This window comes from Sminthopsis crassicaudata, chromosome 2 (genome assembly GCF_048593235.1).
Source record: "Sminthopsis crassicaudata isolate SCR6 chromosome 2, ASM4859323v1, whole genome shotgun sequence".
In the NCBI taxonomy this organism is placed as follows: domain Eukaryota; kingdom Metazoa; phylum Chordata; class Mammalia; order Dasyuromorphia; family Dasyuridae; genus Sminthopsis; species Sminthopsis crassicaudata.
This window is the reverse complement of record NC_133618.1, coordinates 310,546,755-310,562,227: the sequence shown is the minus strand read 5'-3', so window position 1 is coordinate 310,562,227 and position 15,473 is coordinate 310,546,755. Positions and strand designations below refer to the sequence as shown.

The 15,473-nt window shown below is 34.8% G+C and overlaps 1 protein-coding gene across 1 annotated transcript in view; it reads right to left on the bottom strand.

The window, feature by feature from the left end:
- Positions 1-3,883: 3,883 nt before the first annotated feature.
- Positions 3,884-15,473, bottom strand: part of SPTLC2 (serine palmitoyltransferase long chain base subunit 2) — a 129,644-nt gene continuing 118,054 nt past the window's right edge. The window contains exons 10-12 of the mRNA XM_074289885.1: positions 12,615-12,750; positions 10,616-10,745; positions 3,884-6,262 (exon numbers count right to left, since the gene is read on the bottom strand). Of these exons, the coding sequence (XP_074145986.1) occupies positions 6,143-6,262; positions 10,616-10,745; positions 12,615-12,750 (386 nt within the window). The 3' untranslated portion in view covers positions 3,884-6,142. The remainder of the gene's footprint in view (positions 6,263-10,615; positions 10,746-12,614; positions 12,751-15,473) is intronic.

The window sequence follows — 15,473 nt, the reverse complement described above, 5'->3', positions numbered from 1 at the left end:
GCAGGAATGTAATCAAACCACCCAAGAACTGAATAAAAATCACGTTACTTCGTTCGCTAGACTTTTCCTCGAAACTTTTTGGAGTTTTATAGTGGAAGAAAGCGATGCTTAGAAAGGAGGAAAAAACAACAACAAAAAAACCCAACTAGTACCCTCAGAGCGAGGAACAGCCAAACACTTAAGTCAAGCAAGCATGTGGAAGGGCAGTCAAATCCTTTCCTGAAAGGACCCTTCATTTTAGGTTGTTTGAAAAAAAAACAAAAACAACCTGAAATACGATTTGAAGGCAAAGGGGCTTGTATCTACCTCAGAACTTACAGAAAGAAAAATTCGTTGAGATGCTTAAGAATCAGTCATAAGGTTGCCAGAAAGATGGCCACTCAGAAACTGCTTGCTTGACTGAAAAACTGCAAAAGTTTACGTAGAATTCAGTAATTTAAGAGGGGAGTGAGCTAAGACAAGGAGGAAGAAAAGGAGGAAGGAGAGATTCTAAACACAAAAGGCTTCATACATTAATACATTTCAGGTCAGTTGAACATACAGAGACCCCCAACACCCCTTCTGAGAATTCAGCTTATGTTTAACCAGATACTTGTTCATTACTTAAAAGGATTTTAAAGAATGAAGCCAAAATCCATCTTTCTGAATGTTTTATTGGGCAAAACACAAATAGATTTGCACGGATTGTTCTTATTTATCCCAGGCAGTTTCCCCTTCAGGGTTTAACATGCACTTTTGAAGCTGAATGAACAGTTCCTTTCCATTGCGCCCAGTTTCACAATCATCCAACAATTAAAAAAAATTAGATCATCTGGCATAAAATACTTTATTTTTTGGTGGTAGAGGGGAAATCAGTTACAAAATTTTATTTAAAATGTTTCATATTTACAATCTATTCCCCTCCTCCCTCCAAGGGTATGTATATTTATGTACATTATAGGATTAGGGAGGGACAATTCCACCCTACTCCCTGCAATTCCATTTTGTCCTCTCCTCTATGGCAATGGAAAAATCCGGGGCCACTAGCCACCTTAGGTTCCAAAAAAAAGTTGTTTCCCTAATTCTTAACCCATACCTTTTATCCCTGTCTTCCTTATGTTAGCTGCCTTCATACAGAGACACATCATCAAGAAAGATTGTATGGGAGTTTTGGTTGAAAGACGTTGGGGTGATGTAACATATTCTGTGCTTCTCCTATCATTCCAACCATTGGCCCATTTCCAGTTACTAGAATAAGACCCCTGTTCGAGGAAGGAAAATATCAGTCATTACCCTATACTAGGCAGTAAGAAGCCCTAATTTTCTTCCTACTATTTTCTCTTATTTATTCTCTAGGGATTCCTGGCCAAGTTATCAAGCTTTGCATGAAGGTCTTAGATATAGAACTGAGAAAGTTTTGAACTGAATCAGTTCTCTATATGCACAGGAATATTCCCTGATCATCCAAGGAGATCATATTAAGGGAATACATTTAAGAAAGCAAAAGAGGAAGTTTCCTCCTTCCTTCTATCACTCCCTTTCCCTCCGCTTGCTTAGCAAGAACAAAGCTGCAGGTAATGCTTCATTTAAGATATGGTACCTGCAGTTTAAGAGTTACTGCATTCTTTTGGGTCAGTTAATGAAAACACATCATACCAAAAAGAATCACAGTTTAAGGCCATTTATGATGTGCATTGTACAGTAAATAAAGTCTTTCTTGCCTGCCTACTTCCCTATTTTCTTTAAGTTTGGAATGGGATGAGAACAAAGTAACTCTGGACTCACTAGTTAAAGGGTACAAAACAGCATTCTTACTGGAAGAAAGGAAAACAATCTCTTTGGTTCCCTCCCCAAATCAGGCATTTCAACCTACAGCAGGACATGCTTAGGAAATCTGAGTGGCGAAAAATGACAGAAGAGGACACAACATTTTTTCCCAAATTACATTCATCAAAAATCACTTCTTGCTCTAGGCATTTGTTTTTCATGAAAAGGGAAAGAGACAGTTGCCAAATTCTGCCAGGGTCAGGCACATGGCTCTAGACTGGGAATCTGAGAACTACACTGCATTTTAGCAAAGCCAAGCAGGGAGCAGACATGCTTCTCTCTTTCAGGTGAGTGTTGGAAAGAATTGCCTGCTGACAGCTGTACCCCCTTGTAAATCAGCTAGCAGCCCCACTTGAATGCTCTTTGAGCAGTATTCAGTCTTCTAGTCTTGATTTGATGTTTTTCCTCTTTATACTGATGCCCTGTCCTATTTTAATAGCATGGAATATTCAACACTAATCCATGAATCACATTGTGAATGAGACCACACAAGGAAAAGAACTTTTCTAGTTCCATTCATTTCACATCACATGGGTCAAGTTATAGAAACAAAAATTAAAAAAAAAAAAAAAAAAAAAAAAAATCACTTTATATATGGAGCACCAGGAGAAAGGATAGGTAGTATCTTAACAAAACTGTGTAAGGAACAATGGCCCACCCAAGTAATCTCTATAGTTAATGGAACCTGGAAGCTTTCAATAGGTACCAAGTTTCTTTTGGATATTTTATACCATGCCTCCATGCTATCCTAACTAGGATAAACTATTTTTCTTCCCTAACTATGGCTTGAATAATAGGGTAGCACAGCTATCATATCCAATTTTATTGAGGGAGACAGCCACCTTACAGCTGGAAGAGAAAGAAATAGATTATACTTCAGGATTTTCTTTTGAAGGAACTAGGACATTTTTTCATCATACTCTATGTAATCATGAACAGGCAGAAGAGGCATATGTAGATTCTGGTAAATTCAGCTAGATAATATATATTTGTCAAAAAATATGGAGGCTGATTCCACATTAAGGTTCAGAGGGGATAAAAAGGATGCTAGTCCCTTAGAAAACCCAAACAATTTAGGCCAAATGCATTTGGAGAGACTCACATATCTGCATCCAATTTGAAATAATAAAAAATTTCTGATGTATCATCATAAAATACCATAAACAATATATTATACCAGTTTCCTCTGCAGGAAAGAAAAGAAAAAAAGAAATTAAAAGAACTTGAGTAAGGAAATAAAGTAAATTAAGGAAAAAGAATTCAGAAAGTAATGCCCCTTTTCTTTCACTCCAAAATGATATTGAGAAGTGAAGTCTCAATAAAGTGATCAAAATATTGTTGAGTTCTTGAATTGCATGTTCAAAGAACTGAAAAGATGATTCTATCCAAAAATAACCAGAAGACTCTCCAAGGTCCTACTCCTAAAGGAAATCTCTCCAGGAATGTTTTATGATCTTTATTTGTATTAAAACAAGCACCCTGTGAAGTGTTTGGTGAAAGCATAAATGAATTCAGAAGAGGTTACCACCTCAATCCTTCCTACTTGTTATACCTGATTCATATGACTGGATGTGTAGGGAGATAGCTTCTGGATTTGAATTCAACAACTTTATTTCTCAGATGGGAGGACTGATTTGATGTGTTCTCCAAAGAACATGAACTTCAAAACAGCTTAAATCATTCACTAAAGAGACAGAGGGCAGATAAGAGGAGAGGTAAAAATGAGGAAAGAAAAAAACAGCATATTTTGCAGTACTTAATATAATACTTTGGATCCCAGCTTTTGGTGATAATTAATTAACAGATCAATCTTAGAATCCCATCAGATTCCCACAACATAGTTTATCAGGATGTCCTGTTTTGACTAGTGTACCAGATTCCACCTCATTAACCAACAGATAGACTTAATGATTTCAAAACAGTTAGTTAAATAAAGATACTATAAGTCTGACTATACCATAGGTATCATAGTATCAAAAAGGGAGACAACCAGTCATTTTGTGTAATTCATTCTCTCTGAGAAAGCATGGAATTCTGGATAACACAAGGGTTTTATCCCTTATAAATAAAACCATAGTTTAAATTTAAAACTTGTTCAAGTTTATTCTACACTGGCATAATGTGATAATATCAATTTTTAAAACTGGCCATAAAATGTTGCACATTTTTATTTGCTACCACTTCTTTTATTCCCAAGGTAAATGGTAGGGGAGAAAAATGTACTAATTTGAAAGTCTAAGAATGAGATTTTGGAGATTCTTTTCAACTAACAGGCAGAAGTTGCTGGTTGACATATTGGTGCTATGATGGAAAAGCACTCATTTAGGAAAAGCTAGCTATTTGCTTGGTTTATGCCAAAGGACTATTTCTCTTTCTGTTACTTCATTTTTAAAAAAACTTATATATATATATATATATATATTACCCATAGTCTTCTCCACCTCCATTCAACTTTCTTCAAAAATAAAAACCAAAACAACACAAACTGTAGACTTGACCCAAAGACTTTCAGTTTGGGTATAAGGGAAATCAACATATTTAATACACTAAAGCAAATAACAAATCCACCCTTTCAATAGTATTTTTTCTGCTTTCTACTTAACAATTTAGTATTTCTTCACAAACATACTATAGCTTATAACAAGCTGCCTGGATAGAATTTGAGATGAGAAACTTTGCCAGTAAAACAAATGGTTTGAAAACATACACAATACGCAAAAATCCATACACAAAACACTTTTCCATTCCTTTCCCAACCTTCCCCTGAGAAGATTGATGGTCCCTTATCTTTTGGAAAGACAGGATAAGTTTGGACATAATAAAGTCAAGAACATTTTTCCCTTAGATTTTGATTAAAAGAAGAGGAATAACTTTGGAATGGTGGTATCCAGATTTTCTTTCTGGCTGTGTGATATACATGGAATATATAAGTAGTACCCCTTGGCAGAGGGTCCAAGGAATCCAATTCAGAAGAAGGATGCAATCTGAACTGCTCAGAAAAAAGAAAACAGCTAACAAGGAAACAGGAAAGCTTCTCAGTGTCAGAAGCAGGTTAAAATAATCAATGTAACCACGTATCTCTTTCATGTAGTAGGTGTTTTGATGGAAAACAACAAAAGAAAATAGTGATCAGGATAAAACCTGAAGAAGGAAGTGAGCTTTTTAAAAAAGCTAGTGTAGCACTGTTAATCCTTTCATAGAAATATACTGAGTGGTTTCCAGGCAGAGAACTTATCCCTCTTTTACTCAAGCATTCTAAGTCTTGACTGGAAACAACTTTTCCCCTGGACAGCCACAATTCTGAGATAGAGGAAGCAATAAGAAAGAGATTCATGAACTGTGGTCAATTACATCAATACTTTTCTCTGAGATCCTATCAGCACCCCTTCTTGTACAAAATCCTGTCTCACAGCCAGCAGTGGCTTTGTACATGAAATACCAAAACAGGAATTTGCCTTCATTAGCAAAAGGAGATTAAATAGGAATGGGATATGGCTATCTCATAAATATTAAACATGCTTAATGGGGAGAAATTCTGTCCTGTTTGGACATACTCTAGGTTTGTGACTATCATGAGGAAACACTTGATGGCAAAGTAAGACACATCTGTTGGCCAGAATGAAAATGGATACTGGACAAAGTCTTGGAGGGCCATGACCAGGGGGAGTTACATAATGATCCTGTCAGCAACATTTATCTTAAAAAAAAAAAAAATTAAAGCTAAGTTTCAAGTGTTTAAACTTAAGACAAAATTAAATAAAGAGAGCTTTGGTTGATTATCTGGTTAAATTAGGGTTTTAAATTAATTACTTTCAAGTAATTGGTTGGGAGATAATTAATTGGGAGATAAGTGGAAGGCACTTGCTTCCTAAGGAGGAGGAATGCAGTGAATTCTCTTTGCAGGTACCACTCTATACCCAACATCTGTGCAGAGAATGGTTACTCAGGACAAGAGTGATGGAGGAAAAATGTGAGGGGAGGGACTGGTTTACAGGGTTAGCCAAAGGCAGGCTAAGATATCGTGATTTCACCAGGACAAGAACTATAAAACAAAACCTTTTTTTTTTCCCTTCCAAAACTTTGTGTTTGTGTGAGGATTGGGAAGGCAAAGAATAAGACACCTTTCTTTGAAGGAGAGATGCAGCAGAGAAAGAACGTGAAACAACTTTCACTATTTACAAAATGCCATTTGGATTGGATGTGGTCACCTTCAATATTGTGAGAAAATGTCTTTTACATGAAGCAGCCACAGAAGTGTGGTTCCTAGACTGGGCTCAGAAAGGCCACATATTGTCCTGGGTAAGGGAGGGTGTCCTTTACAGGCCACCAAGAGGGCTCAATCTTCTGTCTCTTCATATGTAGTCTCATCAAAGGGCCGATCCAACAGAGGTACCAACCGATGACGGGAATACTTCAGCTGCAACAGATCCCCAACTTCATTTATTTCCTTTAATGCCTGATGAAAGCAAAGACAAAAAATAATCAGTCTAATCAGGAGGACACCTGCATGTCTCCTTCACCACAGTTACTTATAGAGGATTCACCTTTTTGGTTCCATCATAGAGTAAGCTATACTCTAATATTCAGTAGTCAGGAAAACAGTACATACAGCTAAAAAAAAAAAAAATTCTCTTCACTCAACCAGAGATCTTTCCTTTAAGGTGGGGACTATATTTTTCTTTTGTAGGTCTCTAAAGTGCCTACTATACACTATTAGGTTTAGGGAATAGAATATCAACCTCCATGTAGGCCTAACATTAGAAAATCAGGATGTGAATTGTTTAACTGAAGCATAAATTTGGGATACGCTGAAGAACCTATGAATATCATCAAATGTACTGGCTGATATCATTCATCTCTCTTCTTGGATTAGTGAATTTTTGTAAGACAGGCACTGTTTTATTTTTGTCTCTGTGCTTCTAATCATTAGCATGCTGCTATGCATACAGTATGTATTAAATAAATATTTGCTGACTTGTTAAAACAAAGAAGAAAAACAAGAAAACCAAAACCTCAACCACCAAAGTGATCCAAAAAAAAAAAAAAAAAAAAAAAAAAAAAAAAATTACATTCTCTTCCCCCCAGAATGATCCTCCTACAAACAGAATTAACATTTATTAATCACTTACAGTGTGTTAAATATTATGGTACTAAGAGAAATAACAAAGTTGAGATAAAACATGATTCTTGGCCTCAAAAATAAGGGGAAAATGTGAATAAAATATGCATTATATAATAATAAATGACTAAATATATTTTATATATATATTTATATATTTATATATTTATATATTTTGTCAAGACTACAAATATGTGAGGTTTGAATGGGAAGGATGCTACCAGGAAGGATTCCTGGAGGAAATGTCATTTGATTTGGACTTTAAAGGATGGCTAGGAATTCAACAGGTAAAGAGGGGGAAAATATTTCAAAGATACAAGTTTCAATTGGATAGTTAATATTTCAAACTTTCTTTCTTTTTTTTCCCCCCCTGAGGCTGGGGTAAGTGACTTGCCCAGGGTCACACAGCTAGGAAGTGTTAAGTATCTGAGACCAGATTTGAACTCAGGTCCTCCTGAATTCAGGGCTGGTGCTCTATCCACTGCATCACCTAGCTGTCCCTCAAACTTTCTTTAAAGAAATAAGACTCTCAACCACTTTCTCTGCAGTTAGTTTTTAATGTACTGCAATCTTTTATTCATCTCTTCTTTTCCTACATGTCTGAATGTATTTTCACACTGTTTTGTCTCATTGAACATTTAATTTTTTTCTTCATCTAAAATAAATATCTTTCCTTCCTATAAATGAGTTAAGACACTACTGGAAAATTTCTCAATCAATTTCTGAATATTATTAGTGCAGACAAAAGAATTAATATGATGGAGGTTTTCTCCACCACAAAGCATCAGACCTAGAGCAGAACATTCTAAAAAAGGTTGGCAAAATTGTTTACTATAAGTCAAAGAACACAAATACAACTCTCTCAGTGAGAGGACTAGTACCAGGAAAGAAAGAAGAAAACAGAAGAGAGAGACTTTGTTTTAATTCTTCTTGTTCAGCACCAAGCCAAATAGGTTCTTCATAAATGAATTGTGAAAAGGGGATTTTGCACTTTCCCCTCTTGCCATACATTCCACATCCCAAAGCTTGCACTCCTACCTTGAGACTTTCTGCTCTATCTCCTAGAAGAGGCCAAGCTCCTCTAATTAAAATTTACCATTAGCCAAGTATTTTAACCCTTAGAGTTGCTAAATATCAACTAGCTAATCCGATCAGAAGAGATGGAATTACTCATAGAGATAAGTGGCTTGCCTTTTGGGGCTCTTATGAGAGGTGATAGGTATATTTCTTGGCAGGCCCAAGCCCACTGAAGCCCAAGTTTTTTTTTTGGTTTTGTTTTGTTGAAAAAAAAAAAAAAAAAAAAAAACAAGCCAAAAATCACAAAAACAAATGTGGGTTGAACAACTTCTTTTCAATCCTGTGGCAACAATATTATTCTCAAAGATTCTGGTTTGCATACCCTCTTCCAAAGGCTTAACTGTTAAGTCATTATAAAAGCCATTAATTGTTAAACTGAACTACTTATGTTAGGTAATCAGGAATGCTTCTTTTAAAAATGGCAATGAGAAAAATGAAAATAAAATAGCTCCTCCAAGCTTCTTAGGCTGAGCAGAAAGACATTCTTCATTCCAAAATGGAGAAAACATGAGAGTTTACTAAAAGCTGAACTTTGTCTCTAGAACAGTAGGCACCTTTGAGAAGATATTGAACTAAAAGCTCCATATGGAAACAATTTAAGTTTGAATTTCAGCTGGGAAAGTCCATTAACCATTTTTTCCTAAACTCTGATTTAGGATTTTATTAATTTAAAAGAAAAAGACCATGTGACTTGCCAAGACCACAAAGGAAATGGCATTTGTGAACTCTGATTTTAGAAGAGTGTAATATTTTTCATCACCATAAAATGAAAGAAAAAACCCACACTGGCCCAAAGGGATACAGGTTTCAAGGTTTCCCTCTGATCCCATGCCAAATATTCCAGTCAAGGAAGTTCTATTTACATAAAACAGCTATAAATTGTAACTGAAAACTAATGCCCATTGCGTGGGTTTATTTAATAAGAACAGGAATAAGGAAGCATTACATATATGTCACCATTTAATAACAAATAGTCTATCCTGAACTTATGAATCACTGGATAGTGGTTTCTTAGGAAAACACCATGCTATTAATGATAGGGCTGAATGTATTGCTTCAGAGGAGGCAATATTCCAGGTAATCATCTTAACTGGACTGGTCCCCCAGTTCTTTTATTCTTTTAATTTGGAATACTTGCATTGATTTGAGGTGGCCAACCTCATTTAGGAACAATGATTTCAAGTACTTTTATGTAATTCTTGCTTTAATCAGGAAAAATCACCAAATAATTACATTTTATTTACATCATATAAGATCATGTAAGGATTTCCCATGGATTAGAAATAAATGAATTATTAAGAGTCCCGTCCCAACTTGTTCTTTAACAATATCCTTGAAATGTAAATATAACAGGTTATGAAAGTAAATTTAATCCCTTAAAACAAATCTAATTTATGTAATCTTGTTGGAAAAGTCATTGTTCACAAAGGCTGTAATTTGAATTTGATTATTATTTTATTTTATGATAGGTTTGCCCACAAGAAGAGCCTATTCCCAAAGGCCATGAGATGTGAACATTTCAAATGCAATTTAAAACTATCATAAGGTTAAAAATTAAAGGCTAAATTGAATATTCCCAGATATTTGAAAATTTGTGGAAAGACTACACTCAATTACTTCACTAGTTCACCTACAATTTCCATAACTGCAAGAGAAACTGGATAACCATATTGAACAAGTCTAAATTGTTTCTCAGAGTTGGTCTTATTTTTCACTATAGCCACAGAAGAAGCATGCAACGAACACTCATAATCCCTGCTTAAAAGAAAAGTACAAGGGCAGACCAGAAAATCAAACGCAACTCTCTGTCTTAAAATCTAGCATAAGGCATTAAATCTACATGAGCATGGAGTTCAAATGATTTTTTTTCTCCCTTATAGCTTTACAGAATGTGAGGCTATAGTATTCCCAAGACAGGGTTCAGAAATTGGATTAAAGAGACCACAGAAATTGGAGCATAAAGGGTCATTGAGCTAAACTCAAAGTTAAATAAGGTAGCTGCCAAATGTAAGGGGAAAAAGCACATTTTAAAAGATTCTAATCACTTTGCTTTGTTGAAATAAGAAGAGGGGCCTTTAGAAAGCCCTAAGAATTTGGAAAATTTAAAATATAAAATAAGTGGTTGCAAAATTACAGATTTTTTTCCCTTTCTCTCAATTGCTCATTAATGGAATTGCAACTAATTACAGGAAATATTAAATATCATGTATAAGAAAGGATCTAGTACTAGGAGTCATGCTATTAGCTGAAGTCTCATCTCTATCACCAAACTAGTGGTCTATGATGGGATACATCATTTCATCTCTGTTAAAATAAGGGGATAGATTAAAATAAGGATAACAAGAGAGGAAATTATGTCATCTTTGTATCCTTTATAAGAAAAAGGGGACATGTTCTTCAGATATCTGAATACCATTTTGCTTGTCTGACTTAAGGAAGAAGGTATTAGGAGAGAGATGTAAAAAGTTGTCTATTACCACCATCTGTGTTAGACACTATTCAAATTGAGGTACAAAAAATTGAGGGTAATTTTATGAATAATTCCATTATATCTAGGCCCATATAAGACACAATTATCACTACTGTAAATATGCCCCAAACTGGAAAACTTACAGTATCAAGTATTTCTTTGGTATGTGCTGCTGACAAGCAAAACCTAGCTCGGGATTCAATAATTGGAGTGGCAGGAAATCCCACCACAACCACACCAATGTTCCGCTTCAACATTTCCCGTCCAAATGCACTAAAAGGGGGGAAAAACAAGAAAGAAAATCAGGAAGAATAAGAATAAGGCTCCTGTTGTCATGAACTGTGCTACTCTTTGGTGGAACTACATTTTGAATCACCCACTGCCTTCTTTTAGCTCTGGAATTGACACAATACAAAGGTTTCTTTTGTTCACTCCTTAAGGGGTCTTACCCCCAAACGGATTTCACTCACAAAGTTGAAAGATTATATTTGGCAGAGGAAGGAGTTTTCTAGCAAGGCTGGTTTAAATAGATTTGTAAAATAACCTATTTCTGTTATACTACAATGACCTACAGGGCTTAAATGAACTCAGCCTAAACCTTGGATTTTGGAATAAGAAATTTGGCAGGTTTCACAACTAGCAGGTGGATCAAGTTATTGTCCAAAATAAAAGAATCAGCTCCAATATGGTTGTTTTTGAACTGAAAGGTTGGCCAATTGGTTCTAGCATCTAGAACTGAAAATAATTCTAGACTCTGAACTTCTTTGATTAGCTTGAGAACAAGACTGCCTTTGAAATTAAGCTCTTTCTTTTTGCAGGACCAGTTAGTTCATCACCAGCTTTAGAAAAATCACACAATTTCATTTAATCTCCCTTCCATTTCAAGCCAAGCTGGTGGTAGAAGGCAGTGTTATCAAAATCAAATAGAAATAGAACCACCAAACTACATAAGGATCCCTATGAGTACATATTAACTCATAAAACCAGGTATTGCCATTATCTTTGTCATACTGTATTTTTTATTTACTTTGTTAAATAATTCCCAATTACATTTTAATCTGGTTCTGCCTGCATTCTGGAGTGTTATGGTAGCAAAATGGTTCACCTTAGATATAAGCTAATGATTTCACATCTTAATCTTGTCTAAATAGAACCCTGGAAGGTATTTGCTTAATTAAATTGCCCCTTTTCCTTTGATCATGTTGATGGAACAGTTTAAAACAAATAATTTTTCCTTAAAGTCGTTCAAACTTCTTTAAAATGAAAATTTTTGTTCTTTACTAGTCCTTTAACAGCAGCAGTTTTCTTTAGGCCATATCCAGCTGACTGCTCTCCAGCATTTTTAATGTTAATACTCTATAATAAGAATAAAAAAAAAAAAACCTGAGGAATGCCTCACCATTATATTAAGGAAAAACATTATTTTGATCAGCCTATTTCCCTAAATCCATCTACTTCTTTATCTTATTCTAAAGCTTCATTGTTTTCTCTCTTTGTAAATAAATGCTTTAGAATTTATATAATTTTGTGTATCTTTCTGAAATAGTTTAGATATAGACCTATCTGATGACAGGCAACTGGCCTAGCAGACTCAAGATCCTTACAAGTTTTGGATATCTATGCTAAATCCACTTAAAAACAATCTTATTATATTAGTAATTCAGAAAAGCCAGCTACATAGATTTGTAAAGTGCTTCTGCAACAATCCTGTGAGATAAATAGTATGAATATTATAATCCTCAATTTAAAGAGGAGTAAATTGGAGTTGAGAGAAGTAAAATACTGGCCATATCATCCATAATTAGTAAAACACAGAAGCAAAATTTGCACATAGATCTTATTCCAAGTTCAAGATTCTGTATACTATACCATAGGGCTTCCCCAAAATCCCAACACCAAAGCACCTCTTGCAAGTTCTAGAAATACTATAAAGCATAAATAATAAAGATATTATTATTATTAATAAATTATTAACTCTGATTCTATTGATTTGTAAAATCTTCAGGAAGTACAGGCTATTTTATTTTCTATTAATAAAAAAGCTAAAGAATTTTCCCAACAGCATATACTCCAGAAAATACATATTCTCAAACTAGCTGTCTGAAGTTCAAAAGGGTTTAAAAAGGTTGTTCTATGACTTACCCAATTTTAGCTGGCATGTACAGCATCAAAGGCACCACAGGGGAATCTTCATTTCCATAAATGATGAAGCCCATCTCCTTCAATCGTCTTCTGAAATACCTAGTGTTTTCAGCTAGCTGTTGTATACATTCTTTGCCTAGAAAACATTGGGGAAAAATATACACAAACAAAATCATCAACAGATCAGGGACTATCCCTTAAAATATTATTATCTTCCTTTGTATCTGATTTGCTTCTGAACTAGTTCACTAGTGTGACTCACTAGACAGAATGCCACACTTAGGAGTTGAAGTCACTCTCCCTACCTTTCTAACCCTTTTTTTTTCTTATATGTAAATGGGAAACAGTCATATCTATAATATCAACTCACAAGGTTGTTATGAGAGATGTTCTCTGCAAACTTGGCAGCCCATGTAGATGTGACTATGGTATTTGTGGACAGAACATAATCCAGTTGATCATCTAGATATGATGTGTTTTTTGAGCACACAGGCAATTAGCATAGTTCCTACCACAAAGTATGTGCTTAATGACTGAATGACCCAAGAATGGAGAGGGCTTCTGAAGGACAGTAAATGTAAGAAGATACTGGTATAATTTGTGCTAGCATGAGTTCTTTTAATTAGTTGAAAAATTCATACTGATGTAGTAATTTCCTCTATTAATAATTGATTTTCAAAAATTTCAACACACACACACACAAATCCTATTATCTGCATGCAATATACAGTATTTTTTGTGCCAACATTAATAGGACTCTATATGTTCTCCAGCAGACTGCTCCCATAATCAACTAGTTTTTTTCCTTGTCACCAACAAACATGCCCAAATTTCCCCTAACCAGAAGAAAATCCTCATTGGATCCTATCATTCATCCCCATCTCTTTCACTTTCATCCTTAGGAAAAAAAGCTCTATCCTCACTGCCTCCAGTTTTCTCTTCTAAATCCTTTGTAATTTGTAATTTCCAATCTTCCAATTCTATGGAAACTACTCTTCCTACACTTACTAATTAACAATCTTAATTATTAAATCTATTGGTCTTTTTAAAAAGTCCTTAGCCTTTGAGTTTTATCTTTCAGAGCTCAATAAATGCTGGCTGATTTGACTTGACTTCTATACTGATGCCTCCTAAATCCACACAGCGAGCTCTTACTTTCTCTTAGATATTTGAAACTCAGGTCCTTTTGCATCTCCCACTGAATCATGTCCCTAAGTGAATTCTCCCCTCTTCTAAATATTTCTATAGAGGGTAGCCTATAGACTGTTCATTCTCCTTCATTCCTCCACATCTAATCAGTTGACAAAAATTTTTCATTTTACCTTTACAAGATCTCTAATCTATCTCTCTCTGTACTTACAGAGACAAAGTAACTTTTTGAAAAGGCAGGTCTGATCATGTCCCTTCCCTACTCAAATACTAATACTTTTCTATTGCCTCTAGCATCAAATATAAGCTCTACTGTTTTGGGTTTTTTATTTTTAATTTTTCCTAAACTGGTCCAATTTACTCCCCTTTCTACACACTGCAGTCCAGATAAATTGATTTTTCCCCCCTTCCTTAAATATATCATTCCATAATCTATCCTGTCTTTGCACTGGCTGGTCCACATGCCTAGAATGTTTCTGGAATACTTTCTTTTTTTCAAAACTTAGTTCAAATGACATCTTCTAAATGAAAATTTCCCAATCCCCAGAGCGGCATATGTTCCCCACCCCCACTTTACCTAGTATTTATTTTGTATATATTGTCCACCCTATAGAATATAAACTCCCTGAGGGCAATGACTGTTACATTTTTTTGTCTTCATGTCCCCAGAGCCCTAACATGATGTTTACTTGTAGACTGATTAATCTCTGCATTAATGAGATTTGTCTTTGTCAACTCCTAGATGAAGAGTTATATCTCATAATTCATTTTGTATTGCATCCAGCATAGTACCAAAAAAAAAAAAAATTGCTCTCATCATCTTCCTTGAATTAAAGTATCATTTTTATGCAAATAACTTCTAAATCTAAGTAGACCTTCATCCTTTTCCAAACTTTTAAACCCCTATATCTGTTAGACATCTCTATCTGAATGTTATAAAGGTATTTCAAATTCATAAGAACTCAGTACCTTTCCTTCCAAACCCATCCCCCCTCTATATCTGTATTTCTATCAAGAGTTATCATTCAGATTTCATCATCTAGAAGTCATCTTTCATCTTCATTCTTCCTTATCACTAACCCTCTATAACCAATTGTTGATTCTACTTTCATATCTGCTGCATTCTTACCACTCATACAGCTACCATTTCTTAAATTTTGCCATTATGGAAGTGATTAAAAATGGACATTTTAGTATAGTGTATAATGTTTCCCAAAGTGGCAGCTGTAGGAAAGTGTTATTATCTATTAAGTATCTCTCTCCCAGTCAGATCACTCTTCTGGTTCTTCCTGCCTATTTTTTTTCTGTCCTCCCATCCCTGCTTCTTTGACTAACAGCTTATGTTTGAGCCAAAATGCCTATCCATCAGGCAATTCAGATTTGGAAGAAAAGAATATGCATAGATTATATTGTGTTTAACCAAAACAGAATTCTAATTCTTACAAGATTTTAATTGTGAAGGTGCTAGTCTTCTCCAAAAGAAATGAAAAACATTTTTAATTAATAGCTCATTTCAAAGAACCTACGCTCAACCCATAATTAAGTAGTTCTTCCCAGGCTATTGCATTATCTCCTAAAAAGACAAATTCTTGATGTGAACTTAAATTATCAGTATGGTTTTGTTTCGTTTATTTGCAGTAGCAATTAAAAAATATAAAAATTTCTCTTATTCCAATAAGTAATCTCATTTTAAAGTCCCTTTCAGTCAAG